Source organism: Leucoraja erinacea, chromosome 39 (assembly GCF_028641065.1).
Source record: "Leucoraja erinacea ecotype New England chromosome 39, Leri_hhj_1, whole genome shotgun sequence".
Lineage (NCBI taxonomy): Eukaryota > Metazoa > Chordata > Chondrichthyes > Rajiformes > Rajidae > Leucoraja > Leucoraja erinaceus.
This window is the reverse complement of record NC_073415.1, coordinates 743,470-757,239: the sequence shown is the minus strand read 5'-3', so window position 1 is coordinate 757,239 and position 13,770 is coordinate 743,470. Positions and strand designations below refer to the sequence as shown.

At 46.1% G+C, this 13,770-nt stretch overlaps 1 protein-coding gene across 1 annotated transcript in view; it reads right to left on the bottom strand.

Moving 5' to 3' along the window:
- Positions 1–4,049: 4,049 nt before the first annotated feature.
- LOC129714578 (UV excision repair protein RAD23 homolog A-like) overlaps positions 4,050–13,770 on the bottom strand; it is a 39,745-nt gene continuing 30,024 nt past the window's right edge. Inside the window, exons 8-9 of the mRNA XM_055664299.1 lie at positions 10,672–10,827; positions 4,050–4,689 (exon numbers count right to left, since the gene is read on the bottom strand). Of these exons, the coding sequence (XP_055520274.1) occupies positions 4,576–4,689; positions 10,672–10,827 (270 nt within the window). The 3' untranslated portion in view covers positions 4,050–4,575. The remainder of the gene's footprint in view (positions 4,690–10,671; positions 10,828–13,770) is intronic.

The window sequence follows — 13,770 nt, the reverse complement described above, 5'->3', positions numbered from 1 at the left end:
TAAAGAGGGTGTTCCAGATTCTTTCTTCTCAGTGTTGAATTTGTCCAGAGGAGTTTCCCCTACAATGTCACCCACGGCCAAATGAAATCAACGGTTGCAGTTTTAACATCACATTGATTTTCCACCAAAGTCGAGGCAAGAGCTCCCTTCCTGTTCACACTCTCCTCATTCACATTTGTTTGTCTTTCCAGATAACAAACCCACAGAGTTCAGGAGGTGGGTAATGCAACACTGTGGTTGGCGAATGAACACAAGCAGTGTGTGTGCTTGAAGCCTCCAGCAAGCTCAATGCTAGAGGACATTCTGAGCATTACTAATAAAAACCCCAATCCCTGTCTCTTTTTGTACTTCAGTCATCAATTTATGGGACAATAAATAGGTGTTCACAAATTATCCACACCTTCAGTGCCAATGTTCCCAATGTTGGGCGAGTCCAGAACCAGGGGCCACGGTCTTAGAATAAAGGGGAGGTCATTTAAGACTGAGGTGGAAAAAAAAATTTTCACCCAGAGAGTTGTGAATTTGTGGAATTCCCTGCCACAGAGGGCAGTGGAGGCCAAGTCACTGGATGGATTTAAGAGAGAGTTAGATAGAGCTCTTGGGGCTAGTGGAATCAAGGGATATGGGGAGAAGGCAGGCACGGGTTATTGATGGGGAATGATCAGCCATGATAGCAATGAATGGCGGTGCTGGCTCGAAGGGCCGAATGGCCTCCTCCTGCACCTATTTTCTATGCTTCTACTCCAGAGACGTACAGGATGATAGGTTAATTGGCTTCAGTAAAAATTATAAATTATTCCTAGTGTGTAGGATAGTGCTACAAGTAGGATCAAGCGATATGGGGAGAAAGCAGGAACGGGTACAATCTCGGAACTAAAAGATTTCCCCTGATTTTGGATGATCAGCCATGATCACTCAGGGCATCAGTTTCAGTCGGGATGTTGAAAAATGTCCAGGGGTAAAAAATATAGCCCTGAGTACCCACGGCAGGCATTGAATGGAGGTGCTGGATAGAAGGGCCAAATGGCCCACTACTACACCTGTTTTCTATGTTCCTATGACCTAATAGCAGTTTACAAAATCAGCAGTTGGATGGCTCGGGTAGTCAGAGTGAAGATAGACACAAAAGGCTGGAGTAACTCAGCGGGACAGGCAGCATTTCTAGGGCTTCTGATGGAATGGGTGACGTTTTGGGTTGAGACCCGAAACATCACCCATCCCTTCTCTCCAGAGATGCTGCCTGTCCCGTTGAGTTGCTCCAACTTTTTGTGTCTATCTTCGATCTAAACCAGCATCTGCAGTTCCCTCTTACATAGATAGTCAGAGCCTTTTCCCCAGGACCGAGGATTGTCGACCTAAAGGGAGCATGTTTAAAGAGAGAGGGGAGAAATGTAAGGAGATTTGAGAGGCATATTTCCACTTAGAGGGCAGGGGTTATCTGGAACTGGCTGCCAGAGGAGGTGGTAGAGGCAGATATACTCACAACACTAAAGAGGCATTTGAATGAATACAGATAGGAAAGGCTTAATGCAGGGAGATGGGACTAGAATGGATGGTCAGCATAGCATGGTGCTTCAAAGGGAGCCATGTCTTGTACAATTTCATGACTATGGGCCAAATATTACACTTTGTAAGGAGGTTTTGAGAACATCTTTGAATCTTTTCTTTGGTCCACTTGGTAAGCTGTGGGCTTGACAAAGTTTAAAGGTATTGATATGACCTTCCCTGTAGAGCTGGCAGAACATAATAAGAACCTTGAAGGTAGACAGCAGGTGCGGCAGCATCTATGGAGCGAAGGAAATAGGCAACGTTTCGGGCCAAAACCCTTCTTCAGACTGAAGCAGGGTGGGGGGGGGGGGTGAGAAGAAAGGAAGAGGAGGAGCCAGAGGGCTGAGGAAGAGCTGAGAAGGCGAGGAGAAAGCAAGGGCTACCGGAATTGGAGAAGTCATTGTTCATGCCACCGGGGTGCAGACTGCCCAAGCGGAAGATGAGGTGCTGCTCCTCCAATTTCCGGTGGTGCTCACTCTGGCAATGGAGGAGGCCCAGGACAGAAAGGTCGGATTGGGAATGGGAGGGGGAGTTGAAGTGCTGAGCCACCGGGAGATCAGGTTGGTTATTGCGGACTGAGCGGAGGTGTTCGGCGAAGCGATCGCCAAGCCTACGCTTGGTCTCACCAATGTAGATCAGCTGACATCTAGAGCAGTGGATGCAATAGATGAAGTTGGAGGAGGTGCAGGTGAACCTCTGTCGCACCTGGAATAAGAACCTCGCCAGTGCCCACTTTGTCCCAGGAGAAGATGCCAACCCACTCATCCAGGGATTTAGTCTTTGTGCTAGTCTAGATAGGAGAATATTACTAAGATATCAAACCAGAGGCATTACCACCTAGGTTTGGCTCAGTTCGCAACTAAGGTACATTTGCTCTTAAGTTGGTCAACGGAGGTCACCAGTGGTCCACGATAGGTTTTGGGCACCAAGGCCAAGATGTCTTACAGAAGTTAAGGGGGGGGCGGGGTATCTCTAGTGGCGGCATGCTGTAAGGATGTACATCGTTTGCTCCCTTAACTTTTAACTCCTTGCTTACCACTCTTTCAATGTTACTTGATATTACTTGATTTCAAGACACGGAATAACCTCTTGTAAAGTCTTGATAACACTTTTATACATTTCAACCGCGTAAAGGATGGAGCCAAGAGCAAAAAAACTTCTCCACGGAAGGAGCGTGGTGAAGGCGTTGCTTCTGACTCCGGTACCTAAGAAGCAATAACGAAAATGAACAACGTTGTATCTCTAAAGTCTAAAGTAATGTAATGGAATGCGTGGGAAGGAAATGCAGATGCTGGTTTACACCGACGATAGACACAAAATACTGGAGTAACTCAGTGGGACATGCAGCTTCTCTGGAGATAAGGAATGGGTGATGGTCTGAAGAAGGGTTTTGTCCCGAAACGTTGCCTATTTCCTTCGCTCCATAGATGCTGCCTCACGCACTGAGTTTCTCCAGCATTTTTGTCTACTTAGGAATGGGTGACATTTTGGGTTGAAGTGTCACCAATTCCTTCTCTCCAGAGATGCTGCCTGTCCCACTGAGTTACTCCAGCATTTTGTGTCTGTAATGTAATGGGAGGCAGGGACTTAGTTTAAGATTCTCATCTTCACCTTTCACACCTCAGGTAAAAAAAAGAACACATATAAAACTATATTAAGTAAAAATAACTTTTTAATTACATGGAAACAATTGAAGACAATTGAGTATCGTCTTCATAAGGAAAACAATATGACACAATGAAGAAAAACAAATTCTATTCCTTCAGTCTGAATCCATTCGTGTGAGATGACGGGGAAGAATGATCTCTGTGGGCTTGTCGATCACAGCCTCTGTGCCAGAATAAACCAGTTTACAATGTAATTGTCATTGCTTTGTTACGTGTGTTGTCAAAAGATGATACGGATGCCAGATTTTCAATTAAGCGCGCGCGCGCACAAATGCACGCACACGCGCGCGCGCACACACGCACGCACGCACACACGCACGCACACACGCACGCGCACACACACACACACGCACACGCACGCACACGCACGCACGCACACACGCGCACACACGCGCACACACACGCACACACAAACACACACGCACGCACACACACGCACGCACGCACACACACGCACGCATACGCACGCACACACACGCACACACGCGCACACACACGCACGCACGCATACGCATGCACACACACACACACACACACACCCACACACACACGCGCACACACGCACGCACGCACGCACACGCACGCATACGTACGCACGCATGCACACACACGCACACGCACACACACACACACACACACATGCGCACACACACACACATATGCACACACACACACACACACATACACGCGCACACACACATACGCACACACACACACATACATACACACACGTGCACACACGTGCACACACACGCACACGCACATAAACACACACACATGCACACACACACACACACACATATGCACACACACACACGTGTACACACACGCACACACACACACACACACAACACACACACACACACACACACACACACACACACACACACACACACACACACACACACGCACACACACACATGGCAATTATGGAGAGGCAGAAAACTATGACTATACCTGTTTCTCTGGAACTTTTAGACCCCATTAGTCAGTGACTAGTGTTCTGAATATCACAAATGGAGACACCCTTCAGGAAGTCAGTACTGACTCTTGTTTTTGTGTATTGTATCAGGTTAAAACCAATTGATCTTTTTAAACCAAGTAAACAAATTGTATTTACACTTTTCTTTTGTGTTAATATTGAAGCTAACCACCTTCATTTCTACTCCAATTGCAGCATTGCATGTTAAAATCAGTTGCATCTCTAGCCACCACATAAACTGTCTTGTACAATCTCTATCTCATTATTCACATACAGAACCAAATGAAAGCTTTAATTTGTTAAAGCTGGCTTACAAACTTGGAGAGTACATTAACGTGTGCCCGAGATATTTCTGATTACGAGTTTCTTTCCTGTTCTTTATTCGTCATCAAAGTTCTGCTGTAGCAAGAAGTTTGCTGCCAGGTTTTCATTCTTCTCACAGGCAAAATACGCTTGGATGACCAATCCTTCGGGAAATCCCAAGGCTTTCAACTGTGAAAGAGCAGAAACATCATGACCAATAGCCAGCTACACCAGCAACAGACACTTGCAAAGTTTTTGTCAACGTTATAAAATATTCCCCATTGCCTCAGCGAAGGGCTATCAAGCCAAACTGGACCTAAAGTGTGCTTGAAAACATTTAAGTGGTGTCATAGAATGTAGAAAAATGCAGCCCAGAGCTTAGATTTTAGAAATACAGCGTAGAAACAGTCAACTAGTCCGCGCCGACCAATGATCATCCCATACACTAACACTATTCTATACAATAGGGACAATTTCCAATTTGTACCAAAGCCAATTAACTTTGGAACGCCTTTCGAGTCTTGGAGGAAACTGGAGCACCTGGAGAAAACCCACGTGGTCACAGGCACGATATACAATATCCGCACAGACAGCACACGTCATCAAGTTTGAAACCGAGTCTCTGGTGCTGTGAGGCAGCAACTCTAACGCTGCGCCACCGTGCTGCGTTAGGATCACAGGATCAAGCCCTGCTACTGGATCAAGCCTTTCAGCCCACAGTGTCTGTGTCAAACTTGATGCAAAGTTAAACTAAGCTCATCTGCCCGCACGTAATCCATATGCCTATGTTCCCTGCATATACAACATAGAGAAGTACAGCAATTGAACAGGCCCTTCCGCACAGTCTGTGTCCAACATCATGCCATGATCAACTCACCTACAAGCAACTTAATACATATCCATTCCCTGCATATCCATGCACCTACCTAAAAGCCTCTTAAACACAACTCTCGTATCTGCCACCACCACCACCCCTGGCAACACGATGAAGGCACCCACCATCCGGTGTTGCCCCACACATCTCTTTTAAGCTTTGCCCCTCTCACCTTAAAGCTGTGCCCTCTAGTATTTGTCATTGTCTTCAAGGAAAGCAGGTGCAGAGGGTGTACAAATGCTGGTTTAAACTGAGGATACAAAATGCTGGAGTAACTGAGCGGGACAGGCAGCATCTCTGGAGAGAAGGAATGGGTGACATTTTGGGTCAAGACACTTCTTCAGATATCAAAAGGAGTTGTTTAATTCATTTTTTAAGGTGTTTAATTTGGCATCATGTTGTGGCATAGATATTATCTTGACTCTAAACATCACCCATTCCTTCTCTCCAGAGATGCTGCCTGTCCCGCTGAGTTACTCCAGCATTTTGTATAATAGGGTATAGATGGGCGGAGGGACAATTTCAGCTTACAGCTTATGATGTTGGGTGCTATCTATTTTAAAATTCATCCTCGCCATGTGTGGAGAGATTAAAGTCAAGAATGTACAAATGGTCAGAGCCGTAGGAGGCTCAGAGCACAAAGAGTTGCCAGGCTGAAGGAGACGAGAGAAAGATGGCGTTATGACTTCAAGGACGGAGGTGGACACAGGAAGAAAAATGTTAACAATAAAAAACATTAGGCTGCACATACAAGAAAGACACAAAACAATGTTTAAATGCAAAGCTGAACATTTTAGTGGTAACCATTAAACAATTCTGAATTGGGTTGATTGGAAAATTAGTTCACGTTCCAATTCCAGATTCCATACAGATAGATGCTGGTATCATTTGTACAATTAATTAAATTACTACATTAAAAAAAAACTGATTGTTTCCCTTCAAAATTCTTTCCTCCACCAACACAATAGAAACATAGAAAATAGGTGCAGGAGTAGGCCATTCGGCCCTTCGAGCCAGCACCGCCATTCAATATGATCATGGTTGATCATCCAAAATCAGTACCCCGTTCCTGCTTTTTCCCCGTATCCCTAGATTCCGTTAACCCTACAAGCTGTATCCAACTCTCTCTTGAAAACACCCAGTGAATTGGACTCCACTACCTTCTGTGGCAGAGAATTCCACAGATTCACAAGTCTCTGGGTGAAAATATAACTCCCGTTCCTTCTGATCTGTATTCAACTCCCCTGCGCATTCCCACACTGACCTTTCTGTCCTAGGCCTTCTCCATTGCCAGAGTAAGGTCACACACAAACTGGAGGACAGCACCTCATCTTCCAGCTTACAACCCAGCGTTATGAACATTGGATTCTCCAATATAACCATATTGTGTTGATATGAATGATAAAGTAATCGTGATGCTCCACTGAGTATAACCAAATCTCAAAGCCATTATTTAATGGAAACATTGCAAACAGGTTTTGTGTGTGGGTTTTATCAACCCTAACGTATCCCATAATATTTCTCTCCTCCTCCTCAACACTGGCCCACTCCAGATTTCCTCTGTGTCCCTGCCTGAACTCACTACCTCCTTCTTCTTAGCTACACCTGGAAAAGAGGAGGCTTTTGTTAGCATTGATAAGGAGCAACTGTGGATGCTGACTTACACCATAGACACAAAATGCAGGAATCTTGTTAAGAACAAAATGCTTGAGTAACTGGCAGCATCTCTGAAGAGAAGGAATAGGTGACGTTTCGGGTCGAGACCCTTCCTCACACTGAGAGTCGAGGGAGAGGGAAATGAGAGGTATGAAAAGGTACAGAACAAATCCTCGGTAGACAAAAATGTTTGAGAAACTCAGCGGGTGCAGCAACATCTATGGAGCGAAGGAAATAGGCAACGTTTCTGGCCGAAACCCTTCTTCAGAATAAATCCTCCACTGTCAGAGTGCGGCCACTCACAAATTGGAGGAGCAGCATCTCATATTCCGCTTGTGCAGCTTACAATCCAGCGATATGATTTTTGATTTCTCTAATTTTAAGTAACCCTTGCATTCCCTCTTTCTCTGTTCCTCCTCCACCCTAGACATCCTACTGGTTTTACTGTCCGTATACCTTCATTATCACTTCCTCCACAGCCAACAATGGATCATTGTGGGCTCCTGGGTCATCGGTGTCAGCTCTCGAGCTTTTCATATCTCTAGTGTCCATCTCCGCTGACTCCCAGTCTGAAGAAATGTCTGGACTGGAAATGTCAGCTATTTCTTTTCTCCAGAGATGCTGCCTGACCCATTGAGTTACTCCAGCATTTTGTGTCTATTTAAGGTTTTATTAGAGATGGGTGCAATCAAAAATCTGATCAACCTTTCGAAGAGTAATTCTGGGAAGTCCTTGCCTAAATGTCCAATGAAATGAAATAAGATAATTTAATTCCTGACAACTATCGTTAAGATAATATCCTTACTATCGCACAGTTCCTTGTGTCTCCTGATGATATTATCAATTTCATTACAGTCCACCTTCATGAAGGCATTGTGAACACTCTTGAAGGCCCTGCCCCTCAGATCCGAGACAGTTCAAGTTCAAGTTCAAGTGAGTTTATTGTCATGTGTCCCTGTATAGGACAATGAAATTCTTGCTTTGCTTCAGCACACAGAACATAGTAGGCATTTACTACAAAACAGATCAGTGTGTCCATATACCATAATATAAATATATACACACACGAATAAATAAACTGATAAAGTGCAAATAACAGAAAATGGGTTATTAATAATCAGAGTTTAGTCCGAGCCAGGTTTAATAGCCTGATGGCTATGGGGAAGTAGCTATTCCTGAACCTGGTTGTTGCAGTCTTCAGGCTCCTGTACCTTCTACCTGAAGGTAGCAGGGAGATGAGTGTGTGGCCAGGATGGTGTGGGTCTTTGATGATACTGCCAGCCTTTTTGAGGCAGTGACTGCGATAAATCCCCTCGATGGAAGGAAGGTCAGAGCCGATGACAGGAATGTATTCTTGCAGATCAGCCAAGTACATTAGTTTATGGTACAAAGTTAGTAAATCCAAGGTCGTGTTCAAATCTCACTGTAACCAGGACTGAGGCTGCATTCAGTAAATTCAGTGCGGCCATGAAAGCTGTTGTATGGTTGGAACAATATCCCGCCTTCTCTATTTTGCTGCTGTTTCTGAAGCTACATTGTTCCATTCTCACACCGTGAGCTCAGACCCGCATTGTGTTATCAGCAAACCTCCACAACACACCGCAGGCCACGATACTGATGACAGGCAACATATTGGAGCCAGCCTTGCCAGAAGCCAAGGACCTCCACCCAGCACTTCAGCCACATGTACATCTGCACCATCTCCCACTCCTGCACTCTCACACACATGGAGCCAATAGTACCCCAGCGATAATTACCTTTGAGTTCTTGCTTTTCAATGTTATTCTTATCTCCTTGCAATCTGACCACCGGCAAGCCAGGTGACTCTTTGTGTGCTTGCCGCAGAAGTGGATCTGCAACCACTCATTACAATCAATAGACAATAGACAATAAGTGCAGGAGTAGGCCATTTGGCCCTTCGAGCCAGCACCGCCATTCAATGTGATCATGGCTGATCATCCCCAATCAGTACCCTGTTCCTGCCTTCTACCCATATCCCCTGACTCCGCTATTTTTAAGAGCCCTATCTAGCTATCTCTTGAAAGCATCCACAGAACCTGCCTCCACCGCCCTCTGAGGCAGAGAATTCCACAGACTCACCACTCTCTGTGAGAAAAAGTGTTTCCTCTTCTCCGTTCTAAATGGCTTACTCCTTATTCTTAAACTGTGGCCCCTGGTTCTGGACTCCCCCAACATCGGAAACATGTTTCCTGCCTCTAGTGTGTCCAAGCCCTTAACAATCTTACATGTTTCAATGAGATTGCCTCTCATCCTTCTAAACTCCATAGTGTACAAGCCCAGCTGCTCCATTCTCTCAGCATATGACAGTCCTGCCATCCCGGGAATTAAACCTATGCCGCACTCCCTCAATAGCAAGAATGTTCTTCCTCAAATTAGGGGACCAAAACTGCACGCAATACTCCAGGTGTGGTTTTACTAGGGCTCTGTACAACTGCAGAAGGACCTCTTTTCTCCTATATTCGATTCCTCGTGTTATAAAGGCCAACATGCCACATGCCAATCGCTCCACTCTTTCAAATCTCACTCCGCCAGCACCATTTCTTCACATTATTCCCTTTATCATGTGTCTGTATCATGTAACTGTGGACTGCTTGATTGTAAGAAGGTATTGTCTTTCCGTTGACTGGTTAGCACGCAATAAAAACGTTTTTCACTGTCTCTCGGTACATGTGGCAATAAACTAAAGTCAATTTCTGCTGATGATGGAGACCAACCACAGTCTCAGGGTGTTCATTCACCCTCCCCATCAGGATCATCTGGAACTCAGTCACCCTGGACACCAGGAAGACAACATACCCATCCTGGACAACCATCGTACTTGTAGAAATACCTGACTGTCCCCTAGATATCAAAGGTGGTCAGAACTAATAGACAATGAATTGCACCACTTTAATTAAAGTTGACATTTAGTTCAGTGTACAGATACAACGTGGAAACAGGCCCTTCAGCCCACTGAGTCCATGTCGACCAGCGATCCCCATACACAAGCACTATCCTACACACTTGGGAAAATTCACAATTTTTACCGGAGCCAAATTAGCCTGTTATGCCCCTGTCCCACTTAGGAAACCTGAACGGAAACCTCTGGAGACTTTGCGCCCCACCCAAGGTTACCGTGCGGTTCTTGGAGGTTTATGTCAGTCTCCCTACCTGCTTCCACTGCCTGCAACCTCCGGCAACCATCTGCAACCTCCAGGAACCGCACGGAAACCTTGGGTGGGGCGCAAAGTCTCCAGAGTTTTCCGTTCAGGTTTCCCTAAGTGGGACAGGGGCATAAGCCTGCATGTTTGTGGAGTGTGGGAGAAAACCGGAGCACCTGGAGAAAACTCACGTGGTCACGGGGAGAACGTACAAACTCCGCCCAGGCGACACATGTATCCAGGATGTAACCCGGGTCTCTGGCACTGTAAGGCAGCAACTCTACCACTACACCACTGTGCCGCCCCTATCGTTAAGATGTTTGTAGAGTTGACTAGAGATGTTGATTAGCTTTGTTTTAACAAAGCCAATATTAGAAATGCCATTGATACACAATAACCAGAGGGGGGAAATGTTTGTTTTGAGTCCAACACCAAGGTTTCTTGTGGTTTGGATGCATTTCTCTAGTGAATTGTACTGACCCGTTCGATGGCTTCCTTTTCTTGGGGTGTGACCTGAATGTAGTTTGCTTGTGATGTGTCCTCTCCAACCGCTCCCATCTCCTCTTCAATCTCCCCAGGTTCCTCCATGGGCTCGTTTAACATCTGGATGAACTGTTCCTGATGTTGGCTGATTTGCTGCAAGAATGATATGACTCAACATTACATTTACCCCATGGAGCACTCCGTTACATCAAAACAAACGCAAGCACTTCACATAACTCATTGTAGGCTGCGGGTAACTTGTGCCATAATATACTAAGTCAAACAAGTGCCGAACAAGCTTTCAGATGCTAAAATAAATGAATGTTTTCAAATAAATACAACACGATACGATAGAACTCTATTTATCCCAGGAGGGAAATTGTTCTGCCAACAGTTATAAAACGCAAGATACATGAAACATGAAATTAAAGTGACGAGTGGAAAGGATTGGGGAGGTGCAAAGAATGGGGGGGGGGGGGAGTTTTTCTCAGTCGACCCCTCGACAGAAGGGGGAGGAGTTGTACAGTTTGATAGACACAGGGAAGAAGGATCTCCTGTGGAGTTCTGTGCTGCATCTTGGTGGAACCAGTCTGTTGCTGAAGGTGCTCCTCAGGTTGACCAGTGTGTCATGGAGGGGGTGAGCTGTATTGTCCAGGATGCTCCGCAGTTTGAGGAGCATCCTCCCCTCCAAGACCAACCTCCCGTGAACCCAACTCCAACTCCAACTCCAACTCCAACTCCGCCCCCAGGATGGAGCCAGCCTTCCTGATGAGACTATTCAACTCATAATCATTTTGCGTTTGGGTTTATGATCGTCACATATACCGAGGTACAATGCAAAGCTTTGTTTTGCATGCTACAAAAAAACAATTCAGATAACGCTCTAAATAAATGCAATCAAGTCAAACTCGTTCCATAGGTAGATCAAAGGGGAAGATAGTGTAGAACACAATTCTCAGCATTGTAGCGCATCAGTTCCAATGTCGGCAGTGGGGTAGAGGTGAATCGGACAAGGGAACAAATGTTCAGATGCTTGATAACAGAGGGGGAAAAGCTGTTCCCGAGTTTGATGGTGCATGCTTTCAAGCCTCTGTACTTTCTGCTGGACGAGAGCTAGGGGAAGAAGGAATGACTGGAGTGGGACAAGTCTTTCATTATGTTGGCTTCTTTTCCAAGGCAGAATTGTGTAGAAGGAATCAATCGTGGGAAGTCTGGTCTGTGTGATCGACTGGGCTACATCTACAGCTCAATGGAATTTCTTGCGGTCTTGGGTAGAACTGTTCCCAAACCAAGCTGTGATGCAACATTTGGTGCATCTGTAGGTCATAAAGTAATGTGATAAGAGCAGAATTAGGCCATTCGGCCCATCAAATCTACTCTGCCATTCATTCATGCTGATAAATCTCTCCCTTCTAACCCCATTCTCCTGCCTTCTCCCCACAACCCCTGAATCTGTACTAATCAAGAATCTATCTATCTCTGTCTTAAAAATATCCATTGACGGCCTCCACAGTCGCCTGTAGTGAAACATTCCACAGGTTCGCCACCCTCTGGCTAAAGAAATCCCTCCTCATCTCCTTCCTAAAAGAACGTCCTTTAATTCTGAGGCTGTGACGTATAGACCGAGACTCTCCCACTAGTGGAAACATCCTCTCCACATCCACTCTATCCAGGCCTTCACTAGTCGGCACGTTTCAATGAGGACCCCCTCATTCTTCTAAACTCCAACGAGTACAGGCCCAGTGCCGTCAAACACTGTAGAAGCTTGGAAGAGTCACTGGAGACATGCAGAATTTCCCTAATCTCCTTAGGAAGTGGAGGCGTTGGTGTGTCTTCCTAATGTTGCATCAATGTGGTTGGTCCACGATAAATTGTTGGTAATACTTACACCAAGAAACTTGAAACACTCAACCATTTCCACTTCTACATAGATACAAAATGCTGGAGTAACTCAGCAGCATCTCTGGATAGAAGGAATGCTGGACCAATAGGCAGCATCTCTGGATAGAAGGAATGGGTGACGTTTTGGGTCGAGACCCTTCTTCAGACACGTCACCCATTCCTTCAGTCTTGACCCAAGAACGACCGGAACATCACCCATTCCTTCTCTCCAGAGATGCTGTCTGTCCTGCTGAGTTACTCCACCATTTTGTATCTATCTTCAGTTGAACCAGCATTTGCAGTTCCTTCCCACTTCAATGTGATTTGTTGCTCTGCTTGATGGCTTCACTGTTGCTGGGCACTAAGAGTGGTACTTTCAACAGATGTGTGACAACAACAAATCCTAGAGAAGGGGGTGTCCAAGCCACAGGGATCACTGGATCTTTGAGCCAGCTTTGGTCCAGGTCAGTGGTGAGTACTTTACTGATGGTCAAAGCATCTAGGCCAATGTTTACTGTACCAACAAATGTCAGTGACCATTATCACCAAGTGCCCCATGTCCAGGCATGCCATTCCGCTTAAAGATAGACACAGAAAGCTGGAGTAACTCAGCGGGACAGGCAGCATCTTTGGAGAGAAGTAATAGGTGATGTTTCAGGTCAAGATCCTTCTTCAGACTGAGAGCGAGGGGAGAGGGGAACGAGAGGTATGGAGGTAAATGGAACATATGCAAAAGGAAACGATGATCAATGAAGGTGGAGCCCACAATGGTCCGTTGTTGTCTGTGGGGCGGATGATAACGGGTTATACAGACATTGAAACTCAACAGTGAAACTAGTACGACGACTAGGGTGTGGGAAGCGCACAGAGGGAGAGGGGATGGGGGTTACGTCCATTCTGATAACCTAATTAAAAACGTAAAGGGTCTGTGCCACGAGCATGCGGCGAGCGCGGCCAAACCGGAAGCGGGGGTCGTGCGGAGGTCAAGTGATCCCCGTACAGGGCCGGTCCCACCAGCATGCGCCTGCATGCGGCGAGCGCGACCAAACCAGAAGCGGGGTCCCGCGGTGGTCGAGTGAGTGACGTGAAATTCAAGCGAAGCCCGCGGGAAGTTCGCACGTGACGTATGGCGTCAAGCGTCAAGACGCTGCATACGGCATCAAGACGCTACGTATACCCATCGAGGCGGTGCATCCGCACAACTCCATGGCCTCA